This window comes from Trichosurus vulpecula, chromosome 4 (genome assembly GCF_011100635.1).
Source record: "Trichosurus vulpecula isolate mTriVul1 chromosome 4, mTriVul1.pri, whole genome shotgun sequence".
Taxonomy (NCBI): Eukaryota; Metazoa; Chordata; class Mammalia; order Diprotodontia; family Phalangeridae; genus Trichosurus; species Trichosurus vulpecula.
Genome location: NC_050576.1, coordinates 272,068,803 through 272,091,751, shown reverse-complemented (window position 1 = coordinate 272,091,751; position 22,949 = coordinate 272,068,803). Strand labels below are relative to the sequence as shown.

Below are 22,949 nucleotides of genomic sequence, written 5' to 3'. Positions count from 1 at the left end.
TAGGCTCTGGTGGTACCAGGAAAAGTTACTGCTGCTTCTCACCAAATAGGGGAGAATAAGCCACATGTGTAATCTCCAGAATAGTAGTTCAGTTGTCTGACTGTTTTGTGTATAAATAGTTCAACTGGGCAAGCCTCAAAGTGGAAACTATTTGAATTCTGATTCTTCTGAACAGTAAAAGGCTGAGTGGGAGGTCATGAAATTCAAGGGCTTAAAGGTGGTGGTGGTATTCAGTCTTTTTCAGCCATCCTACTCTTCATCACCCCATTTGGGATTTTCTTAGGCTTGCCATTTCCTTCTCCAGCTCATTTTACATATCAGAAAACTGAGGCAAACCAGGTTAAGTGACTTGCCCAGGGTCACACAGCTAGTAAGTGTCTAAGGCCTGATTCAACCACAAAGGAGTCTTGACTTTGGGCCAAGCATTCTATCCACTGCACCAAGTAACCCTTTTTAAAATTATCTACTAGGCTTTTCCCCATATTTAGCACTGCCCTAATATTAGACAATGAGAACTAAACATGTTCTATTTTTGCTTCAGTGACCTATCTAAACTGAGAAGGATAAAAGTGATACATAGAGTTTAACAGTCTCTGAGTTGTTGGTATTGTAATCTATAGCAGTCAGTAATGTTTACAACTAAATACGATGTGTGTATATACACATGCTCATACACACATAGTTTCAGGTGTATACTTTTAAAATGTTTCTACTTACAATAGTAGATGCTGATTTTTGTAAATTTATACACAGGAGGAAGTTTCCATTTTGAAGAATGATTTTGCAGAGTGTATTTTCAAGATAACTTTTTCTCCCTCAAAAGCAATCCCCTCCTGTCTTTCAACTTTCCTCATTGGGTGTCTTTGGCATTGGAATGGAACCATTTTGATAGGCATCCAGTAGAAGGGTAAGCTGAATGTTCTTATATGTAATATTTAGGTTAACAAGTATTTATTATGCACTAACTGCCCAGGTATTCCAGAAGGTACGGAAGAAGTGAAGTGAGCTTTGTTCTCAAGGAACCAACAGTCTAATTATGTATACATAGTAGAAAAAGCCAAGACAAAGTCTTAGTAGACATACATGCAACTATTAAGGTAATAGACTAAGAAATTTTGTGCCAAAATGTGTGGCCCAATCATACAGCACAATTGATCCTCTGAGAAAGCAGAAGAAGAATGTTATTATGAAAAATAAAGTCATGGAATGGCCTTGAAGGATGGGTAGAATTCAGATAGGAAGAGAGCGTGTTATAGGTGATAGAATTATGAACCATGACATTGAGAAGGGAATGAGCATAGCACATGAGCATTGAAGTTTCAGCATGTGTACAGAAATGACTATGAACTAAGTAATTATTAAATTCTTAAAAGCCAAACTACAAAGATACTTTACTTTATCTTTTAAAATGTATGATTTCTGTATGCTTTGAGAAATGACCTTTTGGGTAAGAGCTACCATGGGAAATACCAGAAAAGAATGTGTTCTTTTTTTTGTAATAATAGAATTGGCCCTCAGGGTAGAGTCACTCGAAGCTAGAAGGGGCACACACTTCCAAAAAGCAAGAAGCCTCTGGTTCTCAACTCAGGATTGTTACCCAGTATCAAGAATCTCCTAACCGTAGTGATTTCCTATTCCTTAAACTAGGATTCTCTTGCTAGGTACCTCAATTGAACAGATGTCTTTGAATGCTTTTTCTTTTGTCATCTCCTGGAGTCTCTGAGGGAAGTATAAAACTCCACTGCCCTTTACTGGGCACCTAAAGAGAACTGTCAGCTCTCCATCCGTTTACATTATTATCAGGACATTGAGAAAAACTCTGGCAACAATGTCTGCTTTAAAATTGTCCAATTAAAATCAAGGTAAGTGATTCATAAACTTAACTAGTTATAAGTATTTCAATTACATGACCATGATTTTAAAATGTTACAATTTTTTCCAACAAGTTAACATTTCAAAGTGGTAAATGGCTTTATTAAAAATAATAGATCCACAAATTCTTAATGATGCTGTTTTATTATAGCAATAATGTAGGGAATATCTGTAAGTTGTCAGTTTTTATAAGACCTTACACTGCATTCAGACAGAACATTTTTCCTATATTTAATGTTTTCCCAATTACATATAAAAACAATTTTAACATTCTTTTTCAAATTTTGAATTCCAAACTCTCTCTCCCTCCCTTCATTGAGAAGGCAAGCAATTTGACATAGGTTATACATGTGTAGTCACACAAAACACATTTCCACATAAATCATTCTGTGAAAGAAAACACAGAACAAAAAAAAACAGAAAAATAAAGAAAAAGTATCTTTGATCTGCATTCAGGCTCTCCCAGTTCTTTCTCTGGAGATGGACAGCACCTATCATCCTAAATCCTACAGAATTGTGTTGGATCATTGTTTTACTGAGAATAAGTTATTCATAGTACATTATCATACAATGTTGCTGTTACTGTATACAATGTTCTGGTTCCAGGCAGAACATTTTTAAAAACTAAGATTCTAGGAGTGATCATACTGAGAATATTCACACAATTTTCTAGTTTATTTTATTCAATAAATATACTGCATTTCTTGTCTTTAAACAATACATAGAGAAAGCATTTTTGAAAGTATTGAAAATGAAATAAAATGTGGCTTTAAAATTACATTTAGATCAGTTTCATGTGGTTGACTAATGACTCAACACTGATATCTAAAGGATTGTATTTCCACTTTAAAATGGAAATCTCATGGGAGAGAGAGAGAGAAAGGGAGAGACTGTCCTTGCTTCCATATTATTACCATGTTTGTCTGCTTCTCCTCTTAGAAACTCCGCAGAGGCAGCCAAACAACCCAATCACTATCTGACTGACACTGAATAAGATCTCAAGAACCCCAACCAAAAGTAAGCCAGCAAATACTGAAAGGTGAATAATCTTAAGCTTGTCTTCTTCAGAGCTCAAGGTATTTGTTCCCTGGGTAACGTTTCTACTGTCTTCGGTGACAGAATAGCTGGGGACATCGGGCACACATGTACTGTAAAACCATTTCAGACTATCGAATGATTGATTAAATCGATGAAAGTCACTGGGAAAGAAAAAAGATATCAGAAATATCAGAAGCAATACAGCCAGAAAATAACAATAAATCTGAAACATGGCAAGCTGGACTTCGATGTAGATGTCAGGAAGAACCTGACAAATTGTGGGTGATATATTGAAATCCTCGCCCCCATCTGTATGACCCAAGATGAATGCAGCTGATTTTGTGCAAAGTCGCACTGCTATCCTTTCTCTCTTGAGCAGAATTCAAAGACCCATGCCTTTTTTGTAAAAATCCATTTTAAAATAGGTTTCATTAAGATGGTTTTCTTTTTAAATGGAACATGGCTACACTCAGAATTGTGAAAGATCAGAAGCTTTTAGCCTGAAAACATTCTTGTCATTGTTAGAGAAAAAGGTCCATGTTTACTGTTTACTATTATATAGAATAATGCTCTTTTGCGTTCCTGCAGCTGACTTTTAAGCTGCCATACGGCATACTCACCAATAATCCACTGATGAGCAATGTGCATATGATAATTATTGTTAGGTTGCCCTAGGTAGGGCTGGAAATATGCATTACTATGGACTCTACTTAAGATTGCTCAAGAACAATATTTGCTTTTATTCTCCATCTCAGTGGCCAAAAACTGGGAAAGTATTATTAGAGGAGTATTGTTTTATTTATAATTAAATTATATCAACAGCTGCTTGATTGCCAGCAATTAGAGAAGTAATTTCTGCCCACCTTCTAAGCTAAGCAGATTAGGTGGTGAAATACATACCTTATTTTATTGTGCTTTGTGCATTGTTTTTTTTTTACAAATTGGAGGTTTTGGGCAACCCTGCATTGAATGAGTCTATTGGCTCCATTTTTCCAACAGCCTGTGCTCACATTGTGTCTCTGTCACATTTTGGTAATCCTTACTATATTTCAAACTTTTTCATTATTATTATATCTGTTATGGTGGTCTGTGATCAGTGGCCTTTGAGGTTACTATTGTATTTGTTTCGGAGCATCACAACCCATGCCCATATAAGACAGTGAACTTAATAAATGTGTATGTTCTCCGCCAACCAGTTATTCCTCCATCTCACTCCCTCTCTTCAGGCCTTCCTATTTCCTGAGATACAACAATATTGTAATTAGACTAATCACCCTACAATGGCCTCTAAGTGAAAGGAAGTGTCAATACATGTGGGAAAACTTCATTGTTGTCTTATTTTAAGAAATTACCACAGCCACCCCAGCCTTCAGCAGCCACCACCCTGAGCAGTCAGCAGCCATCAACATCAAGGCAAGATCCTCCACTAGCAAAAAGATTATGATTCACTGAAGGCTTAGATGATGGCTAGCACTTTTTTTTTTTTTACCAATAAAGTATTTTAAAGTATTTTTTAGACTATTACATACTTAATGACTACAGTATAGCATAAACAAAATTTTTATATGTGCTGAGAAACCACAAAATTCGTGTGACTTGCTTTATTGCATATTTATTTTATTACAATGGTCTGGAACTGAACCTGAAATATCTGTGAGGTATGCTTCTAGATAAAGATCAATCTTTGTAACCAGGATTATGCCTGTGTTCAGGCATGAGCTTATGTACCAGACTGGAATAAAGATTTTTATCGAATTTTTAGCATCCATGAACATTGCCATGAAGATATGATGACCTAGTAGACAGAGAATCAGCCTCAAGGTCAGGAAGCTCTGGGTTCTAGTCCCAGGTCTAATATACTGGCAGTGTGACACTGGGTAAGTCATTTGGCCTTGCAGTGCTCCAGAAAACTCTTGAGACTTAAGTAACATGGTATTTGCAGATCTGTATTGGTGGAGGATATTTCCTCTTTGGGAATTCCTGACACCATTGACATCACAGGTCTGATAAAAAGATATATAGAGATGTAGCTATAGCAGGGAGGAACCACCATGATTCATCAAATCCTTGCAGATGGCTCATTGTAAACAAATTGGTCCCTTTTCCTCTTTGAGGTTTGTGTGCCGTTTATTACATCAAATCTCTATCTCTGTGTCAGTAATTTGATCAAGAAAAGAACCATCTGATTTAGTGTCACACTATTCTAAATCCATTTTGCTTGAAGGTAAATCAGTTATTACTAATAAGGGAACGGTTTACAGTTGGATTAAATGGGCTACTCACCTAAAGTTTTTGAATGAAAATTCACAGTTGACTGAGCTGTTGCCATTGTCATTGCAAATGAGAGGTCCCTCAAAAAGAGCCAGCAGAGACACCAGCATGCAGTACAGACCACCAGCGATAGTTACCACGCTTAAAAACGATGACAGAATCATCTGGGTGGGGGGAGGGGGAGAGAGAAAGTAAGACCCACACATGTAGCTTACTCATCTGAGAACTTAAGAGTCAGTAGTCTCAAGCAACATCTAGAACTTCCATCTGCAAACATCAGCTATGTCTTGGTGGTCATCAGTCAACTCGTCACTAGCAGGCCTGGTTTAATGACCACGATTCTGGAGGTCAGATAGCTCTTTGAATAAAGCAACCAAGGAACAGCCAATGCCTTGAACTCCCCTTAATCCATAGGGCTGTCACAGATCCTCCCTCAAGCATCTGCTTCTGTGCTAACCTATGCTAACCTCTGGGATACTACCCACAGCCTTTCCACCTGTAAAAACTGTTTTAAACTGCCTAGGTGAAACTATTCAGAATTTATTTCTGTACATATGTTGTGAAGGAGAGATTGTTGCAATGCAAAGACTGGTAGCTACTAGCAAAAGAAAAAAATTATGAAGGGAGCTGTGAAAAGCTTGAGGTTCTGAGAGCTTTGTTTCACTGGTTCCCATTTGTAAAGTGGAAATGATAATAGCACCTACCTCAAAGGGGTCTTGTGAGGGTAAAATGAGGTAAGTACAGATCTTTGCAAGCCTGAACGCCAGCTAGTATTATTACCGTGTGGGGCTACATAGTAACAATCTAGATAGACTGATAACTAGACAAAATAGTCTTCTCACATACACTGCAATTAGTAATTGTCAAAAAAAACTACATCAAAAACTTAAAATCTCTACCATATGTTGCCATCAGTATGAGTTCTATGACTTATACTGTAAAATGAATTTTTGTTGTATATCACTGTTTAATCATATGCCAATTTATAAAAGCAAAATAAAACTATTTGGTGATATTCACCTTGTAAAAAGTATATATTATATGGGAAAGAATTTAAAAAGTTATAAAACAGAACCCACACGATTTCCAATGGATGTGCCCTTGGGATTGCCTAAATGTATCACATTGTATAATAAAGGCTTGTCCTCCAAAGCTGTGGATAAACAACGAATATTGTGATCAGCCAGGCTGTACAGGTGGGAATGTAGTGGTTTTTTGGTTTTGTTTTGGTTTTTGGAGGGAGGAAGGCAGGGCAATTGGAGTTAAGTGACTTGCCTAAGGTGACACAGCTAATAAGTATGTCAAGTGTCTGAGGCCGGATTTGAACTCGGGACTCGAGGGCTGGTGCTCTACTTGCTTTGCCACCTAACTGCCCCTGGAATGTACTGTTAATAACTGAATTCAAGCCCTCATTGTTCCTTACCTAAATTGTTGCAATGGTCTCATCTTCAATCCCATGATCCCATGAACTGCCCCCTACAGTACAACTCAAAAGTCTTACATGACTTCCCATTTCCTATGAAATGGCCTAAAAATCTTTAGCCATATGAATGAATGAGAAAGCATACATTAAACAGTATATGCGCAGCATTGGGGATACAAATGGAAACACAGGCATTCCCTGCTCTCCAGGATCTCACGTTCTAATAGGGAAGTTAGAGGAAATTTCAGCCAAAAGTCAGATGGAAATGATTTTTTGGGTGCAACAGCGCAGCAGATGGGAATGCATCTTTAATGTCATTTACACTGGTAAAATCACATCTGTTTCTGATTTTGAACCATCTGACAGCACTGAAGACTTTAGTGTCAAGAACTTTCTTTTCTGGGTTTCCAGTAGCTGTGGATGCCTATGTTCAAGTACTTCTTAATGTGTTCCCCACCCACTTTTTCAACCTCCCACTACTTTTCTTCTGACTTTTTCCCCAAACATGTACTATACTTTCTTTCCTCACTGCATTTTTCCTTCCACATGGAATGAATTTAGAAAACTAGGAAAAGCAAACAATATTCCGAAAAGTGATTCCATAAAGGAATATTCCTCCTCTTTCCTTTCCACTTTTGCCCAATACCAAGTCGGTTTGCTTATGTATAATTTTATGGTGATTTTTTCCCCATTTAAAAATTCTATTTATACATGTTTAAGAAAAAGTACCTTGCTAAGATACTGATTTTTTTTAAAAAAATCAATGTTAATGTTATCTTTTTTAAAAATATAATTTGTATTCAAACTATAATAGTCCAGAGTAATTCCAATCAGCGAACAGATCTCGTGTCTTGAGGATTTCACTGTCACAGACTAGATGCCTATTATTTCTTAAAACTGTAAGATGATCAACACCAGCACACTCAATTGTTACTGCTATTAAAGGAAAAAATAAGGCAGCCTCGTCTAGTAGCTAGAAAGTCAGTTTGAAGTCAGGAAGACCTGGGCAAGTCATTTATCCTCTCAGGGCCCCAGGAGTTTCAGAGAAGATACAGCTCTATATTGATAGAGGAAGTATCCTTAAAAATCACAAAAAAAGGAAAATATTTGTAAATGGAAATTGGACCTTTCATAGACTTCTTTCATCACATTTTTGCCACTTCTTTATTTCTGGAAATCATGAAGTAGCATGTCAGACTAGGAAATTGACCAAAATGGAGACTAGGTCAGTCCAATCTTTGTAACTTTTGCCTCCAATGCTGACCAGTAACAGCTGAAATCTGACTGGAGATAATGGACAGTGGGAAGGAAAGCTTTTGGTTTTTTCTTTTCTAGGGCAATACTGCGACTTGAGTATTTGTTTCTATATACTTGCCGGTATACCATATTGGATCCTCTGTTTTTGGTGTGTGCAAGCAGGACCTGCTTCTTAGGAGTGTCAAGTATTTCCCTCTGTCCAAAAAAGATCCGTCCTACTAGCCTATGAAGGTAGCAGTGTTTTATATTCCATAAAAAGAAATTCATTCCTTTTGAAATAGCATTTATTACTAGAGAGAGTAGAATGTAAAAAAAAAAATAGCAAGCTGTCCTCAGAGTCAGAAAAATCTGTGTTCAGTTTCTACCTTTGACAAATACTGGTGGTGTGACCCTGAACAAGAAACTTAGCTTCTCAGTGCCCCCAGGCAACGGTAACTTGCAGAGAGTGTCTTAATGTGACTTGTTAGAAGTTCCTCACCAGAAGATCCCTATGCTAGTGTAGCCATAATGGCTTTTGTTTTCTTTGAATGGCTCAGCTTGCCTCATTGAGCCTCTGGACACTGTGGCTTGCTCTTCCGGGGCAGGAGGCCCGGGGAGCATGCCGGGAGGCAGACGGCTTCCTGTGTGGGGAGTCATGGGGCTGGCTGAGGGGAGGTGTTAGCTCCAGAACCTGGTCTACCCTAGGGGGAGGAGCCAACTCAGGAACCAATCGGCCCTGGTCATTTGGGCGGAGCTTGATGATGTCAGAAACCCTATAAGAGGGGAGAGGACAGCTTGAAGATTCTTCCTCTCTTTCCTTTTCCGGTTGGAGCCAGAGGCAGTTACAACGACCGTTACAGAGGCAGTTACGACCGTTACATCGTCAGTTTCAGTTGCAGCTTCAGTTTCAGAAACAGACACAGCTGAGGCAGGAGCTGCCAGCAGCAGAGCTGATCTACGGGAGGAAGCTGAACAAAGACTTCAGTCCAGTGGGTAATCTTATTACCATCAAGGGGGAAACATGATTTTGCTTTACGCAATCATGTTTCTCTGTAGCCTCCTGGTTACTCTTTCAAGGCGTACCTATTGGGCCTGGAAGATTATGACCAACATATCAAAATGGGGCTTCTGGTTCATGGGTTGGTTACTGTGGAGCCTAAATAAATGTTTTGATTCTTCTGCCTTCTACTTTGAGAGTTTCTTCTATCCGGCGATTCCGAACCTTTCAGACATGTTTATGATCCTCTTTGAGATTATAAACTCTGCCCTCTTATTACATTTGGCGTCACGAACAGGATCGCTAGGTATAAGATCTCTATTTAGAAGCAGAACAATTCCAGAGGAAGAGATAAATATCCCAGGATGGGAGGATCCATTTTATTCCTCCCTAGCAAAAGAATTGGCTAAAAAAGCTGGACCCTGTGAAAACTGGGAACCAAGGCTACGGAAAGGAGATCCTAGGGATTTGGAAAAGTGTTTACGAGAAGTTGGGATTCAGTCAGGGGCATCACTATCTAGGCAAAGCTGGATAGTGTTATCAGCCTACCGGCTAGTATACGAAAGATTGAGATTAAGTGAAAGACATGGGGGCACTCCTACCCCACAGGAAGAAGAGGAATCTCAGATAGCAGGAGACCAAACTGACTCAAATGAGAACTTTTCTATTAATGTGGCTAAGAGCAACAGGAGACCAAAAAAGCCCAGAGTGCATTTCAACCCAGCCCAGAAAGAGCCTGACTGCCTGCTTCGTCCTAGCCATGGTGGCAGAGGAAGTGAGTGGGGAGAGAATGAGACAATGTTAGGGGCTGAGGCACAAAACACTACTGGGGTTCAGGATGTGCCTCACACAGAGAATAGGAGATGGTTAAATGATCAGACAAGGGCTCGACCCATACAAAGGAGGAAGACAGAAACCCGAGGTGAAGATTCAGTTACAAGGGAAATTCAGGAAGATTTCTCACCGCAAGAGGTCACAGATATTTTGAGTAGATTCAGCCAAAGAATAGGAGAACCATTGATATCTTGGATGGTAAGACTCAGTGATCAAGGGGCCAGTGGAATATCAGTAGATGGGACAGACTGCATGAGATTCATAGGTATCAGCCATGATCCTCTAGTTCAACAAGCTTTTAGGGAACATCATCAGCAAGGAGATGGTGATAGCAGGACTACTCTGTTGGCATTAGCCGCTGTGGGATGCAATAAGAGATATGATACTGATTCTATGTGGCCCACTGAGCACAGACCCTGGTATTCACTTAGAGATTGTATCATGAGACTAAAGGAGGAGGTAATGAAGACTGCCATTATGACAGGAACTGCAGACAAATATTACAATGATCCAATGGGACTGTCTCATAGGAATTTAATAATTAGGACAGCTCCCCCTGCTTATAAACAACTAATTTTGAATTTATTACTTGGAGAAGTAGGGAGCCGTCTTACAACAGTGATAAATAAGATTTTACAGTTATATGACTTAGGTGACTGGGGAAGGGATAGATCTCCTCGAGAGAGAAGAGTGTATAACCAGCAAACTTGGCGCCAAAGGAGAGTAACAAGGAAAGAAATGTTTACTACTTTATTGAGAGCAGGAGTAGGTTTTGAAATGATAGATGGAATTCCAACCAATGAATTATACAGAATGTATAGAGGACTTGATAACACGAGAAATAGGGAAATAAGAACTGCTCCTGCAAGCCTACAAGCCACTCAGACTGAAGGTGACCTTGTGTGATTAACGGATGAAAACTTGTACATCTGGAGAAAGGCTGGGAGGACAATCCTAGTCTCTATCTAGGGTGGGATCCTCTTGGCTTCCTCATTATGTTCCTTTTGAAAAGAAACATTTCCTACCTGAGTTTGGCTCTGATGTTGGATCTTTGCATAACTGAAATCTCAACCAAACTTGAGATGATTTTATTTGAAGAATTATAGTCCATACTTGTCTATTCTTTTTGTCCTTTGTTTTGGCTAACCTTGTTGCTAGTTTTGTTTCCTTCAGGCTTAAGCACCCTGCACTTTCCGGTGACTGCCTAAGCATGTAGCATTCTTGGAATTCCTGCCAGCTCGTTAAAGAAATGACCTCTGGAATGGGACTTTTTGGGGGCAGGGCCATCTCTACATCCAATTTCAGCATGAAGAAGCTATGGAAAATGAGACCTTCACCCCTTACCCAAGATTTTGAGCCCCAATCATTCAAGGAGGGTGGGAATGATGATAGTGTTCTGTTTACTTATTTTGTGTTATCCTTGCTGTGTTGTTTTATTGTTATGATATTATTGATCCTATGTAATGGATACAAGGATTTAGGGGTGGACATTTAAATTGTTGATAATTGTTTTGGGGATGATTGATTGAAGAGATTGTTTTGCTGGGATCTAGGGGTGGATCGCATTTGAATCGTTAAACCAATGTTTAGGAATGTCACCAAATGATATGTTTTGCTTTATAATGAATGATATGTTTTAGTTTCCTTTGTAATTGAATCACAATGTATGTTCTAGGATACATGGCTGATTAGATTATGTATCCTATAACAAGGGGTGGAATGTAGCCATAATGGCTTTTGTTTTCTTTGAATGGCTCAGCTTGCCTCATTGAGCCTCTGGACACTGTGGCTTGCTCTTCCGGGGCAGGAGGCCCGGGGAGCATGCCGGGAGGCAGACGGCTTCCTGTGTGGGGAGTCATGGGGCTGGCTGAGGGGAGGTGTTAGCTCCAGAACCTGGTCTACCCTAGGGGGAGGAGCCAACTCAGGAACCAATCGGCCCTGGTCATTTGGGCGGAGCTTGATGATGTCAGAAACCCTATAAGAGGGGAGAGGACAGCTTGAAGATTCTTCCTCTCTTTCCTTTTCCGGTTGGAGCCAGAGGCAGTTACAACGACCGTTACAGAGGCAGTTACGACCGTTACATCGTCAGTTTCAGTTGCAGCTTCAGTTTCAGAAACAGACACAGCTGAGGCAGGAGCTGCCAGCAGCAGAGCTGATCTACGGGAGGAAGCTGAACAAAGACTTCAGTCCAGTGGGTAATCTTATTACCATCAAGGGGGAAACATGATTTTGCTTTACGCAATCATGTTTCTCTGTAGCCTCCTGGTTACTCTTTCAAGGCGTACCTATTGGGCCTGGAAGATTATGACCAACATATCAAAATGGGGCTTCTGGTTCATGGGTTGGTTACTGTGGAGCCTAAATAAATGTTTTGATTCTTCTGCCTTCTACTTTGAGAGTTTCTTCTATCCGGCGATTCCGAACCTTTCAGACATGTTTATGATCCTCTTTGAGATTATAAACTCTGCCCTCTTATTACAGCTAGTGAAGTCAGGTTTGTTTGGGTTTTTTTTTTCTAGCGAATAAAAAATAAATGAAGCACCCTATTAAGATTAAAATGTCCCTTCCGAAGCCACTTGAGCTGCTATCAGGGGGCATCTATAGCAAGGATTCCTAGCTGAGGGCAAGGTGCCACAAGAATGGAATATGGGATCAATAGGTGAGGGAAGTGTGGTGCCTAGGACATTCAGGACTATGGAATGCTGAAAAGGTCTTCAGAGAGAAACTTCTCCTTTCGACTAGCTACCACCTAGTGATTCTTTGCTTCTCTCTCCAATAATATTAAATGAGAAGCAGATACTACATTTTCTATCTCTTCAATTTCCCGTATTCATAAAAGGCACTCAAATACTTGTTGAATTAAATTGAGTGGCCTTTCATATCTATTTTAAATAGTGATAGCCTTCAGGACCCAACACAGATAGAAGGCTTTCTAAAAGTCTTATTTCTATACTAAAAATAACCCTGTGTTATAATTCTTCTTTGCAACTTGACTAATGGGAAAATATGTTTAATGTGAATGTATATGTAGAGTCTATATCAGACTGCATGCTGTGTTGGCAAGGGGGGGAGGGAGGAAAGGGGAGAAAATTTGGAACCCAAAAGCTTGTGGAACTGAATGTTGTAAACTAAAAATTAATTAATTAATTTAAAATTAAAAAAAGAAAAATAACCCTATGAGCTTTTATTTACTTTGCAATTTCCCTAAAAAACTGATTGTATTTGCCCATAGTATAAATTTTGCTGTCTTAAATTAATCTTTAGGTTTCCGTACTCTATCCCGAACATTTAGACAAGCATAAAATATTTACCAACCACCAAAATCCTTTGTGTTAATCCTGCTCATCCCAACACCTAGAGATTACTACAGTTTATAAAATCAACCTGACCTATCACACATCTCCAATTAGTGGTTATTGATAGCTTGTACCCTATGAAAAAGGTAGCTTTTCACCATATTTTCCAGTGTCTTAGATTACACAGTGAATATAAGTAAACTGTAGCCTAATACCACCGTGTTCCAGAAATGACAGTAAGGATGTCGTCAAGGATTCATATGAGTGGAAAGGAGATGGAACAGTCAATGGAGGGAGGGTGGGAAAACAGAAAAAGCCTAAGTACTACATTGGTTTCCCTGACATTTTAAAGGGTCCAATGTATTAGTTAAATCCCCAATGGATGATTTACAGAAAAACATAGATAAAAATTACAAAAATGATTGAAAGTATCCATCTGCACTGGAGAAGGGGATAATAATATTGAGACCACAGCTCTATATTAAGTACCTATTATTTTAAGAAGCACTTCAAATGAGATGAAAAAATAAGGTACTTCTGCACGTAGTAAGATGACATAGTAAAGGGAGCACCAGATCTGGACTGTGGAAAATCCCCCTGAGTTCAAATCTAGCCTCAGACACTTACTAGCTGTATGACTTTGGGCAAGTCACTTAACCATTTGCCTCAGTTTCTGCATCTACAAAATGAGCTGGATTAAAAAATGATGAGCCACTTTGGTATCTTAGCCAAGAAAACTCCAAATGAAGTCACAAAGAGTTGGAGAGGATTCAAAATGACTGAACAACAATTGCCCTGGCTTGGATATGACTTTCGATTGATTTTCTCTCATGTAGTTTCACTAGTACATGCGGTTTTTTTTTTCCCCTTGCTGTCTTTTCTAGAGTATTTGCATGCTGTTTGTTTTCACCTCTAGAGCAATATTTTTAGAAGTGATTCATAGGAGAACTGAAGTTTCTCAAAGCAGCATGTATGAAGTTATTACGGTCGGCTTAGTATAACACATGCAACAACACTCTCCTCTTCTAAGCAGTCTAAGATGGTCCTCCGGTTAGTCCCAAGAGAGACTGAGAATGGATGATGTCGTAACCTATTGGCCATTCTTTTTTTTCTGACAGAGAACTAAGATTCTGTCCCTTTTAATCCTACCATGAGTATCTAATTGAAGCAGCAAGGCGCCCCGAGGAAGCTCTCTTAGCATGTGCTAAGTGAGTCAGACCACTACCGCCATTTAAACCACCACTTGCCCTCAGGCCTCAGTGGAGAGAGCCTAAACCAAAAACCTTGGGAGTAGCCCCTAGACCCCTAGCCTGGGGTACAGCCCTCCTGGAAACAGTCACTGTTGAGAAGGAGACTGCCTTCCTTGACCAACTGCCACCGTTAGGCAGGTAAACTCAATAACCAGCAGAGTAGCAGCAACCCCTGGATGCTCTTCTTCACCCAGTCCCTACAGCCATCATCCCAATTTTGCGGATACTGAACAAGTACTGAAGACCTGGAAAAGAAAGTTATCCCCATCAAAGCCTTGTAAAGCCCTGTCAAATGGTCCAGCATCAGAAATGGATGATTCTCAGTAAAAATGACATTAAAGATGCATTACCATTGACCTTGACGTTGTACCCTAAGGACCATGGGATCTTTCCATATTACTTGAAGCTGAAAACCTATATGTGCTTTTTCCCCTTTACCCCTTAGAACGTGAGCAACTTGAGAGCACTTGAGAGGACTGTCTTGATTTTCTATTTTTATCCAAAATACAGTGCTCTGTACATAAGTCAGTGTTTAATAGATGCTTCTGCATTCATTGGCCTCACGTTTTTAGGGAAGGGACCTGGAACACATGTACCCAAGCAGTGGATTATGAGTGCACAGTTGGTATTTGGGAATGAGACTATAGCCTTTTTGATTGAAATACAATTATGTTTGCTTAAAGACTTCTTGTGGTTGATTTTATTTTAGGTTAACAGCTCATTCATTTTTGGAGGCTCTCACCAAATATGTGGGTGTCATTTAGCCCATCCTTTTTCAGGGCTGAGGTCATTCTTAAGTGGATTTTTAAGATGTAGTATTAACCTTAGCCTTCAGGTTGTTGCCACCAAGTAAAAAAAGGGTTAAGTTATGTAATAGCCTTGGCTTAATAGTCTTAAGATTATAGAAAGTGACAGTATATAGACAGGGCAGCTAGGTAGCTCAGTGGATAGAGCTGGGCTTGGAGTCAGGAAGACTAATCTTCCTAAGTTCAAATGGCCTCAGATACTTACTAGTTGTATGACCCTGTGTAAGACACTTCACCCTGTTTGCCTCAGTTTCCTCATCTGTAAAATGAGCTGGAGAAAGAAGGAGCAAAGCCACTCCAATATCTCTGCCAGGAAAACCCCAAATAGGGTCGCAATGAGTCAGACATGACTGAAATGACTGAACATAGGTAGACAACATAAATCACTTTCTGAATTCTAATTTTATTAACAAAAACTATGAATTGGAATAAGTAAAATATGAAATAACCAGAACAAACTTTGTTAAAAAAATTTTTACTGATTAAAATATAATTCCACCTATTTAAGTTAATTACCATGTAGTTAAAGCCTCAGCCCTGATCAGTCAGGGATATTTACTTTCAGAGGCCATGTCTCTCATCTTCATCCTTGGGGTGCATTGTTTTGTTGTTCTCACTGTGGTTTACCTTGTAAGGAGGCCCTGGGATCTCTGATCTTAATTAGATCAAAGAGAATCTGTAATACAATTCAACCTATTGTGTTTACTGTTCTGACTTTATTTGAAACTGACAGTTTTTCTTCACATCTACAGTTAGATTTTCATTATTCTTTGGCCTCTTTTGACTGTCCTATGTATCTGGCAGGGTAATGTTGAATTCTTAAACCAACATCTTTCACAGGACCCTCCATGTACTTTAATATACAGCTCAAAATATGAATGCAAAACTTAACAGATTGCAATAAAATCAAATGAAAAATGGCCTTACCTCAATGATGCACACACTCAAATATGTTAAACCCCCTTTAATTTTGAAACTGGGATTAGTGAAACTAAATACTGAGGAGCACCTAGATATTTATGAGTAAGGGGGAAAAACTTCTTTAAAAATCATAGTAAATAACATCTCCGTAGTACTCTGACCCTACCTCTGGATTTTTTCAGTAATTAAGAGTACCAGAGATGGATACGCAGTACATTTTCACTTAGGAAGCCCTAGCTTAGCTTGGAATCAGTTCCGTCCCCTTATACTCACTCCAAATCTGTTGTTACAGCATGCCCTTTTCCTTGCAGCCAGGGACATTGCAGTTGCTGGGATGGCCTGGAAATTACATCAACAGGAAAGATGAATGTTATTATTTCCCAGCAAGTGAACAGTAATGACCCAGATTTTTTTTTTTTATCATGAGTTGTGGGGAAATCAGGACTCAAAATGAGAAGGAAGTGTTGGCCACTTCCTTAAACTTTTGAACCCAGTTACGCCTTTCTGGCCGCTAGATGGCCTATGAATTACACAGGTAACTTACATATACATAGGATTTGAACATTCATTTCTGAAAATTTTTGAATTCTGAATTGTTTTCTCTCCGTCTTGCCCATCCTTGACCCATTGAGAAGGTAAGCAATGTATGATATCAATAAAGTGGGTTTTATTTGCTAGACTGCTTATTAACATAAATAAGGTAACTTGGAAAAAATGTAATCAAGGAATAGGAACATAAGAACATAGGAATATTTGAAACTTACCATCATAACTGACTTCCTAAGTATCTTTTGGAAAGGTACTCAAGTCTCAAACACATTCCCATTTATAAAACAGACGGTACCAATTTCAGATTATAGGGTAAGATGATGACATTAGTATATGAATGCTATATGAATCATAAACTTAGAGCTCGAAGGAATTGTAAAAGTCATCTGGACCAAACTCATTTTATAGATAATGGAAGTTATGCCCAGAAATATTAATGATCCGCCCAAGGTTATACATATAGTGGTAGAGCCTAGGTTGGGATCTAGTTTAAAATCCAGTGTTCTTTCACCTGTTTCATACTTCACTGAGGAGGCAACCATAAAACTAAAATGCTTATTTGGTAGTTGATGTCCTTTTTATTTAAAACCTAGATGGCATTATAGAACATACATGAGAAAACCAGACAGTAATAATTTATTCATATTTAAGTACACATACATTTTCTTCTTTTTAGTTTAAAAATCCTATGAAATTACATATAAATATGAAAAACCATTTCCAATCACTTGTGACATAGAAGGATAATTAAAATTGATCTATAACTGACATGATTATTAGTCTTAAAAAGCAAATAGTCCAAAATTTGTTGCAATTCCAACTAGGTCCACCAGTACATATTGCCCACTTTGGTTGAATAACTGCAAAAAGATTCCATTGTCAGGGATTACAAAGGCAGAATGTAGCTTTCCAACGTTAAAAATGTTCCCTTTTCATGATGAGATTGGATGATGAAATGGAACAGATGCAGCTCCTCTCTGCTTTCAGATATACAATTAGCCTTTGAAAATTCTCTTTGGAATTCGTTATTTTGGCAAGAAGTCTTTCCCACTTAAAATTCATCGTCCTTCCCAAAGAATGAACTAGGAAATATATCATGGGAAGAAGAGGAAATAAATTATTGAATTTTTATTCCTTGGCAAAAGGTTTCTATGGGCTTTGGGTATCCTAAATTTGGGGCTAGTGAGGAAACTGGATTGTGATTAGAAGTAAAATCAGAACTTCTCTTGCTCCAAGGAGAAAAAAAAGGAAAGTGTAAAGATTGATAAGTGAAATGAAGAACCATCATGGAGAGGAGTGGCATTAGATTGCAAAGGGCCCTTAAAGGCCAGGCTAAGTCATTTATATTTTATCCTTTTGGCAATGGGAAACAAGGGGAGTGATATGGTCAGACGTATGTGTTAGGGAAATGATTTTAATATTGGTGCTGGCTTTGAACCTGAAACATAAGCAGAAATCTAACTCCATCTCTTCTCTGAGCCCTTTCTGAGGAAACTAAAGTTATAATCACACCAAATGAGAGAAAAGGTAGTGTCTTGTCCAGGGGTGGAGAAACTGTGTCCTCGAGGCCTTCTAGATCCTCGGGTGCGGCCTTTTGACTGAATCTAAGTTTTACAGAACAAATCCTTTTATAAAGGGGATTTGTTCTGTGAAGTTTGGATTCAGTCAAAGCACCACACTTGAGGACCTAGAGGGCCACATATGGCCTCGAAGCTGCAGGTTCCCCACCCCGGGACTCTTGACAGTAACCAATTCAGAATTCCTTACCATTTCTTCTACTCCAATACAAGGTAAAACAACATTCTTATTGTTACTCTTTACGATGGTGTACAGAAAGAGAATTTTGTGGACTTTGGAATATTGTGTACTTTAAAGGTACAAATAAATTGAATGCTCAATTCAAGGATGTATAGATGTTTGGTTGATATGATTTAAGATATAAAAGGACCTTGAAGAAATAGCAGATACAAATGAGGATTAAGAAAGTTGATGCTTTGAATTGTATTTATCCTAAGTCTAGATGCAATTAAGTACAATATCTGCCAGTAATTTTCCAGGCTGGGCCAATGTTGACAGATATCTTATCAGACATCAAAATCAAAGCTCTCAAACTACTCCCTTGACCTCAGAGGCACTGCCATAAAGCATCCATCTCACTTATTCCTGCCCTGCGCTGTTACTTATTTCATTCTCACCCATCCTAAATTTCCTCCCTGTACTTCCTTGTTACCATTTTTAATTCATCAATGAAAAATAGCAAATGAACTAGTGGCAAGCACAACCCCCATCTCCTTGCATCACAGGCCAACTAACATTTGGCTTTTACTTGTTTGACATGGTCTGGCAGCATTTGGCTTTGTCTAGAGTACTTACTGGAGTTTTTGAGTACCTAAAACAGCACTCCTTCCAGAGAAACTACATATATCATGTGGGTTTAGTAACAGATTTAGTTTTCATTTGTTCCCTTGAAACAGGCAAAATAGTAACCTTTATACACTCTTTTCCCTCTCCGCACCTCCCTCATACTCTGTATTGGACTATCATCAGCTTCCTTGCTGTTCCTGGAAGGAGACTGGTGCCCATGCTTAGGATGCTCTCCCTCCTCATCTCTTCCTCCTGACTTCTTTCAAGTCCCAGCTAAAATCCCGCCTTCTATAGGAAGGCTTTCCTGATCCCCTTCACTGATTATCTCCCAATTATCATGAATATAGTTTATTTGTACATAGTTGCTCGCATGCTCTCCCCCATTAGACTGCAAGTCCCTTGAGAGCAGGATTGTCTTTTACTTTTATTTGTATTTTTCTCCTTTTGAGTCCCTTTGTATGTACCTGGCACATAGTAGGCACTTTAAAAATGTTTATTAACTGATTAACTCCTTCATGCCTAAATTCCATTATTTATGTAACACTTTGGCATCTCTCTAGTGCACTAATGTTCTTTGGTGTTCTGAGTATGTAAATGTGTGTTATATATCTCTAACAAATTCTAAGCTCTATAAAGGGCAAGTGTCTGGCCCTTTTCTACACTTCACCTATTGTCTAGTCTCCAACATAATGCTCTACATTCAGTAGGCAGTTCATAAATATTTGGTGAGTTGAGCTAAAGTGATTTGAACGAAATTAAAAACTCAACTTCCTAAGCTCTCCCTGACTAACCTCCCCCAATTTCGATCATCCTTTTATTACAAGTACCTCCTCCCCCATATTTAAGAGTATAATATGTATGATGATGATGTGTTTGCAAGACGCTTTGTATTGTAACACCTCACACATCCAGTTTATCTCTTGACTCTCTACAACATCTGTAGTGTTTAAATCACAGGATTGAAGCGAGGATCAGTTTCAATAAGGAATGCAATAACTTGCTTAACCATAAAGCTATGCAAATGTCAGCTATCAGCCAAGAACCCAGAAGTCATTAAAAAAAAAAAAAGGATTCCAAAGAATCAAACTAGAGATCACAGTCCATATACTCAAAAGATCAGAGGCTTTACCCACAGGGAGGGAATAGCTTCCACCTCTCCCCAAACAAACAAATAAATCCATGAAAGGCATCTCTGAAAGCAAAAAATTACATTCTTTGGTTATAGTCCAATAAGGACCAGTATAAAACACCTTGTCTCTGTGCTCCTTTTTGAGAGGGCAATAGGGAGCCTCCATTTTGAATATTAATTAAAACAAGATCATTTTGCCTGCGGAGTACCATCTAAAAGATACTAAACATAATATAAAATTGAATACGTTCTCTTCCCTGAGAGCTTATTATTTAAATATGATGGGAAAATGGTTTCAAGTTATAATAAAATAATTCGAGGATTTCTTTAGAAAATGTCAATGGATTTTAAAAGAAATAATAACAATATGTCTTTCCAAGAGCAAAGTCATTTAAGCAAAATAACCATAGATTTAGAGCTGGAGAGGACCTTAGAGACTATCCAGTCCAATCCTCTCATTTTACAGATGAAGAAATTGAGGCATGGAGCTGGAAGTGACTTGACCACAGTCATACAACTCCCTCATACTCAAAAAGCAAAGCTGGTATTTGAACCTAGAACCTCTTATTCTAAATCCAGTAGAGATCTTTTTTACCATTGATTCTAAATGCTTAATGATTTTTTTTCTTTTACAAAGCAGATTTTAAAAGTGAAAGCTCTAAGGCTATTAATCCTCTAATCATTTGGCCTCAGCGTATTAACCCAACTGTTATGCCACCCAGCCCAGTCCAGTAAGCATTTATTAAGTGATTGCTGTATGGAAGGAGCTAAGACTAGAAAGTCAAAACAAAGAACAGCCTTTGCCCTCATGGATCCCCTACTGACAGGATACAACATAAGAACAGAATCTTCAAGGAGGTAGAGAGTGCTAAAAACTAGAAGACATGGAAAGATTTTGCATAGGAGGTAGTACTGCAGTCGAGCCTCCAAGGAAGGTAGATGGTAAAGGAGAAGCAAATTGCCAGCATTCTCAGCAGACTCTCCCCTCTGATTGGAGGGCTAGAGGGCGAAGCAATAAACTCCTCCCAAAGCCTTCCTTAAAGAGGGATCGAAACTTTTCGGCTAAACTCCTCACTTTCCATCAACTGTTTGGTTCCCCCTCATCTCCCCCTCCCCCATGCAGCCTCCCCCACCTCCTTCAGTTTCTCCTTTCTATTGTCTTCCCCCATTAGACTGCCCTTGAGGGCAGAGGTTATCTCTTTCTTATTTGTATCCTTTGCGCTTGGCATTGTGCTAAGTGTGCAGTATGCACTTAATAAATGTTTGTTGACTATTGAGGGGGAAAAAAGAGAGAGCCCAAGATAGAGCACCAGAGAACACCTACAAGTGTGGGGCAGAATACAGACCGTCCAGCAAAGGAGACTGAGAAGTAACAACCTGACAGATAAGAAGAGTACCAGTTATAAAAACCCCAAAAAGAGAAAATCCAAAAGGGAGGAGATGGAAAACGGTGTCAGATGCTGAATTCAGGGAGGTCAAGAAGAATGGAGATGAGAGAAGTTGTGGTATGGTGGAGAGACTGATGGATTCGGAGTTAGAGGACCTGAGTTCTAATTCTAGCTGTGCTCTTTCCTACCTCTGTGATATTGGACAAGTCATTTTACTTTTCTGGGCTTTAGTCTCCCCGTCAATAAAATAGGTTGGACTTGTTCAGGCGTTTTCAGTTGTATCCGATTCTTTGGGACCCTATTTGGGGTTTTCTTGGCAGAGACACTGGAGCGGTTTGCCATTTCCTTCTCCAGCTCATTTTACGGATGAGGAAACTGAGGCAAACAGGATTAAGTGACTTTCCCAGGGTCACATAGTAAGTGTCTGATGCCAGATTTGAACTCAGGAAGATGAGCCTTCCTGACTACAGGCCCAGGTGCACTGTGCCACCTAGATGCCACTTACGGGACTTTTAATGGTCCTTATAATTTTTTTAAACCTGTTATGACTCCATGACTAAGAGAAGACCATTGGATTTAGCAACGAAGAGATGAGTGATTACTATGAAAGAGAGTGAATCCAATCAAATAGTAGTCAGAGGCCAGTTTGCAAGAGGTTAAGAAGTGAGTGGGGGTGGGGGGCGGAGCCAAGATGGCGACTGGTAAGCACGGACTAGAGTGAGCTCCCTACCCGAGTCCCTCCAAAAACCTATAAAAATGGCTCTGAACCAATTCTAGAACGGCAGAACCCACAGAACAGCAGAGGGAAGCAGGGCTCCAGCCAAGGACAGCCTGGATGGTCTCTGGGTGAGGTCTATTCCACACGGAGCTGGGAGCTGGGAACGGAGTGGAGCAGAGCCCAGCCTGAGCGGCGTGGACGATCCAGACCAGAAGCCGGGCGGAGGGGGCCCTAGCGCCCTGAATATGTGAGCTGCGGCAGTTACCAGACCCCTCGACCCACAAACACCAAAGACTGCGGAGAAGGTTAGTGGGAAAAGCTGCGGGAGTGGAAGGAGTTCGCGGTTCGGCTTCCAGCCCCGGGGGCAGCGGAGGTGGGGCAGCTACAGCTGCTGCTGCTTCCGGCTCCAGGCCCACCTGGTGGGAGGAATTAAGTGGCGGATCAGAGCAGGAGTGCAACAGCCTGCTGAAGATCTAAGCGCAGTCTGGACTGGGGGTCCTTGGGGAAGGAGGAGTGCGGCTCTGACAGAGCTGGCACCTCCCCCCCAAAGGTAGAACATAGAACTCGTTAGTCTACAAGCAGTCATACCCCACTGAAAAACTCAAGGGTCAAGTTAGTTGGTTGGGAATATGGTCAGGCAGCGAAAACGCGCCCAGATTCAGTCTCAGACTTTGGATTCTTTCTTTGGTGACAAAGAAGACCAAAACATACAGCCTAAAGAAGACAACAAAGTCATAGAGCCTACAACCAAAGCCTCCAAGAAAAACATGAACTGGCCCCAGGCCATAGAAGAACTCAAAAAGGATTTGGAAAAGCAAGTTAGAGAAGTAGAGGAAAAATTAGGAAGAGAAATGAGA

The 22,949-nt window shown here is 39.7% G+C and overlaps 1 protein-coding gene across 1 annotated transcript in view; it reads right to left on the bottom strand.

Annotated features, from left to right (window-relative positions):
- Positions 1-2,782: 2,782 nt before the first annotated feature.
- Positions 2,783-22,949, bottom strand: part of TM4SF20 (transmembrane 4 L six family member 20) — a 34,498-nt gene continuing 14,331 nt past the window's right edge. Inside the window, exons 2-4 of the mRNA XM_036755704.1 lie at positions 16,218-16,283; positions 5,194-5,345; positions 2,783-3,071 (exon numbers count right to left, since the gene is read on the bottom strand). Of these exons, the coding sequence (XP_036611599.1) occupies positions 2,783-3,071; positions 5,194-5,345; positions 16,218-16,283 (507 nt within the window). The remainder of the gene's footprint in view (positions 3,072-5,193; positions 5,346-16,217; positions 16,284-22,949) is intronic.